This window comes from Mixophyes fleayi, chromosome 8, assembly GCF_038048845.1.
Source record: "Mixophyes fleayi isolate aMixFle1 chromosome 8, aMixFle1.hap1, whole genome shotgun sequence".
Taxonomy (NCBI): domain Eukaryota; kingdom Metazoa; phylum Chordata; class Amphibia; order Anura; family Limnodynastidae; genus Mixophyes; species Mixophyes fleayi.
In genome coordinates, this window is record NC_134409.1 from 2,008,883 (window position 1) to 2,023,694 (window position 14,812).

Below are 14,812 nucleotides of genomic sequence, written 5' to 3' on the forward strand. Positions count from 1 at the left end.
ACCCTGTCTCCGCGTCCCCGTAAATATCAAGGCTAGTTTCCTGCCCCCATTAATAGACTGCTATCACGCAGCATAGGAGCAAACACTATAAATGCTCAGGTTACCACCTGCACCTCCCCTATAAAATATACAATTATTACTCCCAATCAACCTCGTTATCCGATGAAATGAAGGCATCGTGTATCAGTGAGTTGTGTATATACAGGGTATTTGTTTTGCAGTGTGTTAAGTACATGTGTTGTGTGTAGACCCACGCCTGCGTACATCTTATTACAGTTTAATGATATGTGACATGCCAGCCTGGGGCTGTGGGCGGGGACATGCACTTGCATTATATGTACAAACATAGAAGTGGGCAGCCAATCAGATGAGACTAATCATGAATAACAATAAGCCTGTCAGCCAATCGCCACAAGTCATGGACCATAACAGGCAGCCTTCAACTCAGAATCAGATTAGTTGACTAAGAAAGTTGTTGGATCTACCTGGAGCAGTCAGCTGCCCCCTGCGCCCAGTCACCCGTCTGCCTGGAGTGCCCTCACCAAGGATGAGTTTGGCATTCTCCCGCCTTCAACCAGTTGAGGATAAGCTCGGAAGTGTCTCGGTAAGTTTATAGTTACTAGTTGGAAAAGTTACCTTGTGTGAGTTAGTATTTATTACATTGTATCAGAGTTATGGATCATAGTTTGCGACATTAGTATCAGAGCCCGTGTTTGTTACACTGTGTCCAGATTTAGCCCAGTGTTTCTTATATCCAGGGGACCCAGTCAGTGTTACCAGAAAGTGATAGAATGTAACAGTTTACAAATAAGATACAATGTAACTTGCATCCAGTTGTGTCTCTGATTCGGCTTTGTCAGTGCAGGAAAGTTTCCTGTCCCGGGAATGTCTCAGGTTGTAGAGGAAGAAACTCCTGAGCGGGCTGTGATCTGTTTGTACAGCGGCCGCAGTGTTTGTTATATGACTATTAGGAGATGAACTCGTTTTACAGGTTCTCAGTAATAATAATAATGTAGAAGCGCAGTCATCTATGATGCGGTTCTGGTGTCTGACCTGTACCCTCTCTTTGCCCCCAGGAGATGAGCATGGAGGACATGGGCTTCACAATGATCGACTCCTGCAGCATCAAGAAGGAGGAGGATGATCTGGGAAAGTTCGTGGATTTGGATTTTATTTTGGCTCATACTACCAGCAACCAGCATGGGGGTGGCTCGGGTCACGGGGCCACTTACCCCCTGCCAGAGACCCCCGAGAGCTGCAGCACCACCTATGATAGTGACGGATCGTACCCTGCCAGTCGGAAATACAGAGCGGGCAGCTTTACTGAGAGCCCCCACCACAGTTATGTGGCCGAGCTACTGACCCCCGATGTGTCCTGCATGGATGTACCCCCAGAGTATGGAGTGAAGCCGCTGCACAGCCGGAAATATACTGAGCTGCGGGTGTCCGGTATGGATGTGCCTCTGCACTTAACCGTGGAGCAGATCCAACACCTGGGGCAAAAGATCAAAAAGGAGAGACCTGAGCAGGCCTGCATGCTGAACACCCCGTCCCCCGACTCCCCCGACTGCATGCCCCCCATGATGGAGCACAAAACCAACTTGATGCACATGCAGGGGCAGCTAGGAGGGCACACGTTTGTCCAGCACAGAGTCAGCCCCACGGAGGAGATGCCCCTCAATGACTGTCACGTGATGCAAGACATGCACTGCCTCCCCATCATGCCAATGGGTCAGCACTACCAGCTGGCTCAGTCTTACCCCCCTCACTTTGCCAGCCAGGCACCTGTACAGTTTCATGGACAGTTCGGCGTTTACAGGGACCCCATGAAGGTCCATCCGGCCATGCACGGCATGATAGTCACCCCACCATCCTCCCCATTACTGGAGTACTACCCGGCCATGAACCCCCCTGATGACTGCAAACCCAAAAGGGGTCGGAGGTCCTGGGCCCGCAAGAGAACCGCAACTCACAGCTGCGAGTACCCTGGATGTGGCAAAACCTACACCAAGAGCTCCCACCTCAAGGCGCATATGCGCACACATACAGGTAAGCGCACTGACATGCCAGGGTTTCTAGATGTGCTCCATACTGCAATGACAGACCCTTAACCCACCTGACAATGCCCCCTCCTCTATGCTGCTATTGTGACACAGTTGACTTCCAACCCCTCCCACTCCCTTGTCTGCCTCTATCTCTTATAATGTAGCGAGTTCTAATAATATTATCTTGTCTATCCCTTAGGTGAGAAGCCATATCACTGCAACTGGGAGGGCTGCGGCTGGAAATTCGCCAGATCGGACGAACTCACTCGCCATTTCCGCAAACACACTGGCCACAGACCTTTCCAGTGTCAGCTGTGCGAGAGAGCCTTCTCCAGGTCCGACCACCTGGCCCTCCACATGAAGCGACACATGTAACCTCATAGACTGCCTATATACAGAGAACATATTTTCTTACAGGGAGGTGTATATATGTCTATACATTTTGGTATTTAAAGAGGCTCCTGCTCCGCAGATGCCAGCCAAAGCTATAAATATATATTATTTAAAAAAATGACAGGGATTACTTTCATCCCCTTCATATTGTACAATATTTGTAATATATTACTTTCTTGCGTTTTTGTAAGGTTAATTGAAGTTTTATTTTTGCTGATCTGGGAGATACAGCTACTTTTTATACTCTTAATTATACCTAGAAATCCGGGGAATGGGGCCCCAAAAGTGTTGTGGGATATTTTTTTGGGTTACACTGAAGTATTCTATGAGCTCTTATAGCCTAATGTGCAAATAACTGTCAGTCATAGGTGAGGCGCTATTGGCTACGGAACACTGCCACCTAATGGAAGCAGCGGTGCACTGCATAGACCTTATTTTATAAATACCCTGCTTGTACATCGCATTTATACGGACGCTTCTTAAAGTCCGTTCATCCAATTTTATTTTACGGTTTTTCTTTTCTTTTTAGTTTGCTTGTTTTCGTTTTTTGTTTTTGTTTGTTTTTTTACAATACTTTTCTTTTTCATTTTTAATCTGCCATCCCTGTTCTTTTCCCTTTGGAAGGGGAGCTAGGTACTGTGCCTCGTTTTGCATTTTGTAAATAACTGTACAATAAAAGCAAATTTGTCACAATTTCTGTTTCTCAGGCTCTGATGTTTAGCTTCTGTAATTTTATATATACACACAGGTTACACATTCTAAGTAGTGACTCATCCTCTACCTTCAATCAAACTTAGCATAAATATTTATTCTATTGTAAATTAGACAATGTGTATATGTTTCATCTAAAAATCATCTTACAATTGTTTCTGAGTTAACATTTGTGGCTGTTTGAAGAAATGCCAACGGTCATCTTATAGTGTATACACCACTCTGAAGACATATGTATCAAGCTTCGAGTTTTCAGTAGGTTTGAAAAAGCCCATAGCAACAAATCAGATTCTAGCTATCACTTATTGAGTACATTCTACAAAATTACAGTTAGTATCTGATTGCTATAGGCAACATCTGCACTTTTCAATCCTGCAGCTTGATACGACTACCTCATATTTGGGTGATGAATGTTATTACTCATCCACCCACTTGATACTTTTATTGTCTTGGTCCTTTGTGCATTCATTTTGTGTACAGGTTTTATCCCACCGATCGTTTTTGAGCAGCTATTATCTGGTAAATCAGTGTCAGATTGTGTTTAAAGTAATGACTGACTTCTTCTGGATTTGACAGAAATCATCAATTATCGACTCCTGATAATCACATTCTAACAGGTGTCCTGATTCACAGTTGCATATGTTCCTCTGGTTTCCCATTGATCTCCTATTGAGTATCAGTTGATTGACATTCAGCATCTCTGTTTTATAGACTAATTTAAACCTTGCTTCAACCACCAAACTATAAGCCCCAAATGATGAATAATACATGCTAGAAATTTTGCTAGAGAATAAAAAAATCTTCCTGCACCGCTCATGTAACTGGACATATGATGATTTGACCTTCCTTTCTTATCGCGGTCAGGGCCATCTTAACAACATTATGGTCCCCGGGGCAAAGCAGTGCACCGGGGCCCCAGATATAGATATATAGATGTATACAGATACAGATATAGATATATAGAGATAGATAGATGTACTTGCTCAGTTACCATTGTAGGGTTTTTTGCAGGTTTTTTTCTTTTGCAGGATTATTTATTCTCATTAAGAGCCGTGCCTATTGGGCCCCCTTGCCCGTGGGGCCCCCGGGTAGCTGCCCATCGTGCCCAATGGAAAAGATGGCCCTGATCGCGGTGTCTATTTCTCACAGTATATGGTGCTTACAACTCACAGTGAAACTGATTAACTGCAAATAACCAAGATCACCTCCTACATGCACCATAAGCTAATTGTATTATGTATATATGTATCCACTGTATCCACTCTATACCAATGGCAATCACTGTGCTACTATATGTGAGTATATATAGATGTAATATCACTGTGCATCCAATGCAGTTAGCATGAGGTTTGGATCTCCTTTCTCTAGCCCCCTGAGTAGTGGTGCGGATGATGGGGATTATTATTCTCTACAGCCTGGAGGCAGCACAGAATATTGTTAGAACTATATATTCCAGCTACATAAAGCCACCTCTGTCCCCTGTGTATTATGTATTTGGGTGTCTATAGCGTAATATTAATGTTCTATGAATGTGGTGGGAGGGCATCGACTTTGTGTTTAGAAATGCTGGGAGATATTTAGGCTACATACCGGTGAGAATTAGACCGTGTACCTACGGTGTCCATTGTACACTAAGGATAAGTTGTGTTTCCCCATTTGCTGAATGCATTAGATGATTCATGTCAAATCCAATGAACTTCATGAGGAAGTCCCCGTTAAACACTTCTGTAGAGCTGGATGGATGTAAGTCCATGTGCAGAGTCCGTTTCATCCGACACGTACAACTCCTTACACTTATAGCTGTGAATTGATGGAGGAGCCGGCATAGACCAAGTACAATATGGCTGTACTGCCCCCTAGAGACTCATTGCCTCTACCGGACATGAGACACTTCTGTAATCAGCAAGTCTGACTGTAAGATGGGCTGATCCGGTCACTCAGCCAGAATGATGTGGGTACAGAGACCTATCAGGCTGTGTGGGTCACTAAGGCTGAAGAGGGGAGAAGGGGGCATGTTGGTGTCCTCCACAGATTTGTGGGAATGGCCAACAATGATCCAACTGATATCACTGCACATTTACTAACATTAATTATACAAAACCTAAGGAAGCTTAGAATGTATTGGAACAATACACTTTGGCTACAACCGCACATGATACATTTGGAGACACATCTAAAGAACATAATCTAACAACAGTAGAGGGCAAGGGTGGCACTGTTTTGCTTTGGTGTTATGTGACATTGATGAAGATCTGTATGAGGGTATAGGTAAACATTTTTTTAAATTTATCAATCTATCCTCATCATTCATTTTCATAGTGACAGCAAATTCCATAGCACTTTAAAACTGGGAAGAGAGACAGTAATAAAACAATACTGGGTAATACAGACAAAGTGGTTAGGGAGTGGTGCTTACAATCTATAGGATCATGGGAGTTAGATACATAAGGGTACGTGCTACATATTGCTGGGTGCCACCTATTTTTTTTATTTTTTTTTTGTGCCCTGGGTCAGAGGGTTGTTGTCTTGTGTGAACTCTGTAAAGGATGGTAATAGGGTAACTTAGGGAGGTTTAGAAGGTGGTTGAGGAATATTATAAGCTGTCTGAAGAGGTGGGTTTTCAGGGAATGCTTGAAGGTTTGAGGACTAGAGGAAAGTGTTATTGTGAGGGAGGGAATTCCACAAAGAGGGTGCAGCCCGAAAAAAGTCCTGTAACCGGGAATGGGGATGCGATGAGAGTGGAATAGAGACGCAGATCTTGTGCAGAATGGAGGTGGCGAGTTGGGAGATATTCTGAGACAAGTGAGGAGATGTTTGTTGGTGCAGTTTTGTTGATGGCCTTAAATGTTGGTAGAATAATTTTATATATTGGGTTTGGTAATAAACAGGCAACCAATGTAGAGACTGACAGAGTGACTCAGCAGAGGAAGAATGATTTTCCTTGCAAACTGATCTAGCCGCTGCGTGCAAGGATTGAGAGCAGTGGCGGATCCAGGGGGGGTGATCGGGGCATTCGCCCCCCCCCCCTAGCAGCAAAAAGCTAGGTCCCAGGCGCCGATTAAAACGGGAGGGGCGGGGCTAAGCGCGAGCGCGGGGGGGCGGGGGAATGGGGCTAAATGTGGGCCAGCCAATCAGAGTGGTCCCAGCCGGCAACCACAACGGGAGGGGGCGTGGCCAATCGCAGGCGGAAGGTGGGGTTAACGCAGGTCAGCCAATCAGAGCAAAGGAGGGGCGTGATTATGCAAAATCGCCCCTCCTAAACATAAAGTCTAGATCCGCCCCTGGTTGAGAGTCTGATTCAGGGAAGACCAGTGAGGAGGGAATTACAATAGTCGATGCGGGAGATAAGTGCATGAATTAGAGTTTTTGCGGTGTCTTGTGCGAGATATGTGAATATTCTGTAAATGTTTTTAAGATGTATGTAACATGATTTAGATATATAGTTGATGTGGGGATCAAATTATAGTTGTGAGTCAAGGATTACACCTAGGCAGCGAGCTTGCGGGTGGGATTTATGGTCATGTTAACAGAAATAGAAGTGTCAGGTAGGTAACTTGTGTTGGTGTGTGGGAATATTATTAATGCTGTTTTAGAAAGATTGAGTTTGAGTTGGCGAGAAGACATCCAAGATGAAATGACAGAAAGACAGTCAGTAACGCGAGACAACACAGATGTCGAGAGATCAGGGGAGGACAGATAAATTTGTGTATTATCCACATAGAGCGCTACGGAATATGTTGGCGCTATATAAATAACTGATGATGATGATGATAGAGATGATACTGAAATCCAAAGGAGCTTATTAGTTTTCCAAGAGAAGTGGTGTAGATAGAGAACAGCAGAGAACCTAGGACTGAGCCTTGTGGTCTCCAACTGATAAAGGAAGTGGAGCAGAGGTGGATCCAGAGAAATTAACACTGAAAGAGCGATTAGATAGGTAGGACGAGAACCAGGATAGGACAGTGCCTTCAAGACCTAGGGATTGTAGCGTTTGTATGAGGAGAGAGTGATCAACAGTGTCAAATGCAGCAGAGAGATCCATGAGAATTAGAAGAGAGTAATGGCCTTTACATTGAGCAGTAATAAAATCATTGACCATCTTAGTCAATGCAGTCTCTGTGGAGAACGAAAGCCTGACTGAAAAGGATCCAGTAGGTTGTGTGAGTTGAGTGCAGGCAAGTCTCGAGAAGTGGGGTGGGGGGGGGGGGGGCAAGCACACAGCTCTGGCCAATAAGTAGCGGCCCATCCTTAAAGGGTGTTTTTCGATACAATATATATTATATATTTAACAATATAAAATGAGGCTATTTTAGTGTTGCTTAATCCAGCGATACTTTATTATTTATAAGTTAAAAATCTTATATATACACCTTATTTATTTTTATTATTTATGTATGTGTGTATATATATATGTATGTGTATATATAATATAAATTACATACCTGTCTAATTATAATGGGATTTATCAAAATGCAAAAAGTCTGTTTGCTTTAAAAACCTGATGCTTTTGCCATCAAATGGGTTTGTTTTTGCATTGCCCTATGTACTAACAGGGTTATTAATTGTTTTAGGGTTAACCTAAACCAAATAATATTAGGGATGGTACTGGGAGGAGTAGAGCGCTAGGTGTCAATCTGACACCCTGGCCCAGAGCTGGATTAGGCTCTGGGGGTCCCAGGACACTTTAGACAGGGTAACCCCCTGTGATGTAGCATGGTTATCATTTTAGACAAATACACAGGCAATGCTGTGTGCACCACTGTTAGGTGCACACAGTTCTGCCTTCACAAGCAGTACACGATGAAGCAGGACATAACGCTCAACTGTCCTAAGCCAAACAGTCACCCATATTCGGGACTATCCCACCAGATTCAGGACAGTTGGCAGACTGTGCTGCGCTCTCCTTCCTGTTCTTATACCTTTCACCACTTGTGGCCGCTGGTTTCTTTAGCTCATTTGCTGGTTGTCTGGATCCTGGAATATTGGATGACCTATTTGGGAAAAAAAATGAGTACATAAAATTGAGAAAACTTCAACGAGCCCGGTGTTAAATCAATAGCACCCACGATTTATAATTAGGCCTCCCTCCAGCCCCAACATTAAAATAATAATATTCACATTTGCTAAATAGATCTATTTCCCTCCAACCAACTCTAATATTAAATAGCAAACACATTTAATAAAAAATACATCTGCTTCCCTCCAATCAACCCCAACATTAAATTAATAGTATTCCCATTTAATATATAAACCTACTTCCCTCCCTCCAAACAGAATTAAATAATTTATATTCACATTTAATAAATAGTCCTTCTCCTCAAAATCAGCCCCATATTCAATTATTATCATCAAACCACCCCAGCATTAAATTAAATGTTCAATCACTTAACCCTAAATTAATAGGCCCCACTACTAAATTAAATTGCCCCACCATCACCCCACAAATAATTAGCCCCGACCTGCACTTAAATAGCCCCCCCCTTCCCTCACACACTATATTAACACACTGGCCTCCACTCACACACACACACTATATTAGCACACTGCCCCCCTCCCCCACACACACACAGTATATTAACACACTGGCCCCCCACACACAATATATTAACACTTACCTTGTTCTCTCCGCCGCGCTGTCTGCATCACTTCTCACATAGGACCACACCTGTCATGTGGTGCACGTCCCATGTGACAGCTAGGCTCTCACAGATAGGCCACATGTAGGGGACGGGGGACGGATCCACAGTCAATATGAAAGGTGGCTGGTCCCGGAGCAGGGGCTAGCCACCAAGTAATAGAGACTTGGGTGATACCAGTAGACAGAGAATACAGATTTTACTTAGGTAATATAGTAGGAAGAAAAGAGAGTAGATACTTCATCTTCATTTGTGGTATTAAATGATGTGTGTGTCAGAGGGTGCTCGGTAGGAATGGAGCTGGCTGTTTCTCAAGGACGATGATACCATTTCATGTCGGATCTTATCAATCTTGTCCTTGAAGTAGGAAGTAGGAAGTATTTCCCTTCATCTAGTATAATCTCTCCCAATATATAATTACAGCCAAAGGTAACTTATTGTAACAATTTTTAAGCAACTTGACAAAATATAACCTCCGCCTTCTGTTTTTCACTGATATTTGTTGTAATTGATCTGACAGGGCTACAAATGTATTGGATTATTTCCTGCTTTTACCATGCGTTTTTATAGTCTTTATTAGACCGGTGTTATTGGTACGTTAGGTCTGAACTGTGGTTGGGGTACATTGAACCTTATGAAGAAACAGTCCACAGGAGCATTGGCATGACCACTGGACCAAACATGGACAACCGGTTGCGCTGCATCAATCCACCAGCGCTCGCTCAGAATACTCTGGTGTATTCTCAGCTTTTGCACACACGGAGATGATTCCCCTGCGTTGCCTCTCTCCGTGCTCAATTCTGTTCACCTGGCGGCCATTATACACCTGAGATGGGTCTTGCAATATCTTTATTGGAGCTGTTGTGTTACTCCATCTGCACCAGACTGAGACAGCAAAGCTAACCACTGTGCCACCATGCTGCCCACTTACCTTAGACACATAGTGGGAGCGGTGGTTGGAAGACGTGCGCTGGTTCTCTTTTTGCAGCTTCTCTCACACAGACAGCAGGAGAGCTGGATCCGTGCACCGGAGCACATGATGAGGAGATTTCGAGTCCACGATAGGCTGGAAGTGCGCAGCTTGGTGATGAGGTCATTGTGTCTCAGAGTGACTGGGAGCCGCCGTATGCTGTGTCGGGATTCACCTTCTACTACTGGAGCGGGAAGAGGACCAGACAAAGCATCTCACTGGCAACAAGTAGCGACAGACCCACTCCATGGTAGCAGGGTGGGCCCATAATTCAAGGGGCTGGCGCGTCCCCCTGGTTCATGGGCCAGTTGGCATTGCACACCCTGCACCCATGCTGGATACATCAATGTAATTATCTTAATTTCATGTGAGACATTACATTCCGGTATTACACAACTGGAGAAGATCGCACGACAGAGTGATTAGAAGTCTCTTGTGTACCGCAGCATGTAATACACATTGGGGTATATTTAAGAAATAACAGAATTGCACTATCGTGCACTTACCGTGTAATTTAGTCCACGATGTGTCCAACTCAAATTTATTAACGGTGCATCGCAGCAGATATCATTGATATCTGCTGCTTTTCACTCCTGGTCGTTTTTGCGAGCAGTCACCATACAACAGTATGGTGACTGCTCTGGCCGCAATTTAGCAAGTCCTGAAAAAAATTTTTTTTCGGGAACTTGTTGTGTTAATGTACGCCAGCTGAGGCTGGCATACATCATCCGAAATGCTGCTAAAACTTGTGTTCTTCGTTATATCCAGCTCTGCAGGAGAGCAGAGCTGGACAGCGCATGCGCAGGGAGTGATCCTGCGATCCCTCCCTGTCACAGCCTCAAGCTCTCCGGACGGCACATGCGCAGTTGCATGAAGAAGAGAAAGTGCACCGAAGAGGAGGAGATCGGGAGACAGCGCGACCGAAGAGGCAGTGGTGAGTATGGTTTTTTTTTAACACAGAAACAGCAGTTTTTCGGGAAACTGCTATTTCTGTGATCCATTTTTCATTAATTTGAGAAATACATCAATCCTTATCCATGCGATAAGGATTGATAAGTATTTCTCACTTTCCCCGATACATGATAAATGTGCCCCAAAGAGCGATCTCTGTTATGATGTTGGAGGACTGAAAGTCGCCTGCGTTGCCTCACCCTAAAGCTGGATACAGAGATCCTGGGAATATCCACGTGGAATACAATTTATAAAGTGAGCAAGCCGGTTGGTTCGCTAAGCTGCCATCTGCAGAATATGTATTTATCTGGTAGGTAGACAGGTTCCTGCAGGAGAGATACATTGTGACCTATATCCCCTGCTCATGGTTACATATTAATGAGAAACTATAAACAAAATAATAATTCTATAATATACACGCCCTGTAATAAGATCTAAACAGCCGCCTGCAGGATTTTTTTGTTTATCTTTAAATTCCGCTAAATTCATGTAGAAGTCCCTCAGACCACACTATGGGGTCTATTTATTATCACTGCGCGGTAACTATCATTATGCATTGCTGCAATTTACTGTGGCTGCCCTGTCCTCCTCCTTCACATGCACATATAGTTTTACTCTGTGAGGGAACCAGGAAATCTTCAGCTGGACCCCATTGTAACAGTCAAGTAACGCCATCATGGGCAGATTTGCTTTTGTCCGCTAAATAAAATGCCCAATGCGGGGTGGCCCATAAAGGTCAACGGGGACAGCTGTAAGCGCCGGTAATTGGGTTAAGGCCGAAGAAATCTCTCTCTCTGGAGTTAACCTTTTGTTAAATAAGAAAAGGAGGTAAAAGGCCACTTTGCCATAGTTTACACCCGCATTTTAGCTGTTCACCATTGGTTAAATGGCCTTGCCAGGTTGGTGGCCCTTACCACTACACAAGCAGGCCAAGGCCCGGGTACTTTCTACCTGCCCACCTCCCCTCTCAGTGACCCTACCTACACGTTTCTCATAGCTATGACAAGTTTCTATTTATACAGTACACTGATGGCTTCCCATAAACTCTTCGTGCCAGACACCATCTATAAAATCGAGATTGGCCCAGGGACTAATTGCCCCCTTGTCAGACCTCCAACGACCATAACCATACAACATGGGAGAGGTGGTCTCCATGTACAGTCACTAAGGTGAGCTGATTATTAATTAGTGAGCACTAATACCCATACCCACTGTCACCGCTGGTTCTCACCTGTATATCCTGTTTATTAATCTGGGTAATCTGTAAATGTTCAGTATCCCAGGTGAGGAATCCTTCCCAGAGTTTACATTTTGTAAATATTGATGGGCAGTAATGGGACAGCACCCCCTACTGGCTAGCTGATCATGAAAAATATATAGTTTTTGTTTTACATATTTAGATAATTTATTAGGCTCAATGCATCCTGCAACTTGGCATTGATCACCATTTACACAACAGAGCATGTTGTCATGGCAACTATTAATCAACAGTTACATTGTATTTTCAATATAAAATGTAATTAAATGCAAAAAAAACAAATGAAGTTAATCGGTTTTCCAAACTTAATAAATGACATAGGAATCTTCTATCCTGCAGTAGTCCAAATGGAAATGTCATTTAAGTAATGTGATTAGAAGGACTTCATATAATAAAGCTGCAGTGCTAAAGTATTATCAGCTGGAGGTGTCAATCCCTAATCAGACCATTACAAAGGACCAGACAGCTGCTGATGGTCATAATTACATCTCCTTGCTCCAGTCCTCCAACACCCACAAGAGATGCCCTTAATGTGTTCAGCTTATGTGGCTGCTCTTGTCCCCCACCCCCCCTACAGGCAAAAGTAGTCGTAACTGTAAGTGCATCAATATCCTCATATAAACTCATGTGCACCATCTTTGGTACACAGGAGCAGTAGGTATAAGCGTATCTTATGCAACCCCCCAATAATAAAAAAAAAAAGCTGTTCTCTGTTATCAGGTTCATTTTGTTGAGTTGTGTAGCAGGGGGAGATTTTGTGACATGTGTGTAATATTATTTCATACACCCCCCTCATACACTCCAATAATGTCTGGATAGACTGGTCAGAGCCACTTCTGTGACCTGGGGGTGTGCGGGAAAACCAGGACCCTTTGATCACCTCGTGCTGGGTAAAGTCTTTATTTATATGACTGCTCAAAATGCAAATAAAACTAGGACACAATTGAGGGCACAATAGAATTGAGCAGCCCCCCAGGGGGCCACTGTGATATGTTTACAGAAACAGGTACATAAGAATGACTGCTGCAGAGCTCTGCATTGTTGTATAAAGAATTTCATCAAAATAATCAATGAAGACCCCACCAATTCCTTATATAGACCTCTGCTCACTTCTTCGTGTGCATATTTCCGGACAAGCTGTAATTCATTTCCATTCCCTAGAGCGATTTACCTCTTTACTTGCTTTTCAAATTACTGGTGGTTACTACCTTATGTCTGTTTAGTTTTGTGTTTCAGTTCCTGAGAGACCACCACACTGGACTTGTGTACACCTTCTATTATTTGTGCTCCCCCTCAGACAGCTTTGTTGTCTGTTCCTCCATTGGTATAGAGTAGACTTTATTTCCCCAAACTTGTCCGTGTACCCTGCGTACCAACTTCCTCTTTAGAGAACGTACAAGATGATTTGCGGTTTTTAATCAATTATCCGATGTTTGTATCAATATTATTATAGTGTAATAGTTATTAATCAGTTATCGACTGTCTTTAGCACCCCCCTCCCCCCTGTGAGTGTATAGGGGGCTTGTTTGTTAGATTGGTGGGGGTGTTTAGTGGGATAAGAAGTCAGGGAGTCTCTGCTGGGGGGCTGTAATAATGGACCTTTGTATGGAGAGATTCCCCGGGAACAGCAGATATTAATGTGATGATTTCTGTAGGTGTAATAATGCAATAAATAATGAATGCAATTTTGATTCGTGGAACCGCTTTCTTGGTGAGGATAATGATTGGTGGGCATCGGTCATTTTACTGGGGACAGAGGGAGAATTAATAATATTTTAGTCTCCAGCCGACGAAGTGAAACCCGTCAATTATCGGTCTCATTCCGGAAATGCAGGGGGGTCTCGTATGTACCAGTTACAGGTAATAGAGACACAGAAAGTAATTATATAGGGATAATGAACGGTCCGTTATGGAGATAACCTGCAACCCCGAGTTTCATACAGGTCCCATAATTACAAATATTCGTAATAATTTACAGTAGAGTTTCCCCCCCCCCCCACCCCCCTGTATATGGCTGATAGGAGCAGTTCTGAGAAGCAGACAGCGCTCCCCGGATAAGCCTTATCTGGCCCGACAGCTGAGCTCCCTATGAAGAAGCAGTTTCTCCATCCCTTGTCAGGGGGGCAAATCCACTCACCCTGTCTCCGCGTCCCCGTAAATATCAAGGCTAGTTTCCTGCCCCCCATTAATAGACTGCTATCACGCAGCATAGGAGCAAACATTATAAATGCTCAGGTTACCCCCTGCACCTCCCCATATGACTGAAAAACACGTACAGGGCAGCGGCACAAATATTGGGAAGCTCTACACACCCGGTGCACCCACACAGCTGGCCCCTATGTCACACGGGGAATGTTAGTTTATGTCTCCCATATCTGCTGCCTGTTATAATATTCCTATTACAGGATCCCTTTCCCTTCCAGTCAGTGCGGCGCCCCCTTGGAGTGAATTTCTGTAAAGACAATAAATGTAGCTCATCAAAGGCTGCAAAATGAACCAAAGTAGCCGGCGGGATAATATATAAAATATACAATTATTACTCCCAATCAACCTCGTTATCCGATGAAATGAAGGCATCGTGTATCAGTGAGTTGTGTATATACAGGGTATTTGTTTTGCAGTGTGTTAAGTACATGTGTTGTGTGTAGACCCACGCCTGCGTACATCTTATTACAGTTTAATGATATGTGACATGCCAGCCTGGGGCTGTGGGCGGGGACATGCACTTGCATTATATGTACAAACATAGAAGTGGGCAGCCAATCAGATGAGACTAATCATGAATAACAATAAGCCTGTCAGCCAATCGCCACAAGTCATGGACCATAACAGGCAGCCTTCAACTCAG

The 14,812-nt window shown here is 43.8% G+C and overlaps 1 protein-coding gene across 1 annotated transcript; it reads left to right on the plus strand.

Annotated features, from left to right (window-relative positions):
* The first annotated feature begins 449 nt into the window (after positions 1-449).
* On the plus strand, positions 450-3,131 carry LOC142098803 (uncharacterized). The gene is made up of 3 exons (XM_075181594.1): positions 450-604; positions 1,077-2,049; positions 2,245-3,131. Exons 1-3 carry the CDS (start codon positions 548-550, stop codon positions 2,418-2,420), a joined length of 1,206 nt encoding a protein of 401 aa, XP_075037695.1. The 5' UTR covers positions 450-547; the 3' UTR covers positions 2,421-3,131.
* Positions 3,132-14,812: the final 11,681 nt, after the last annotated feature.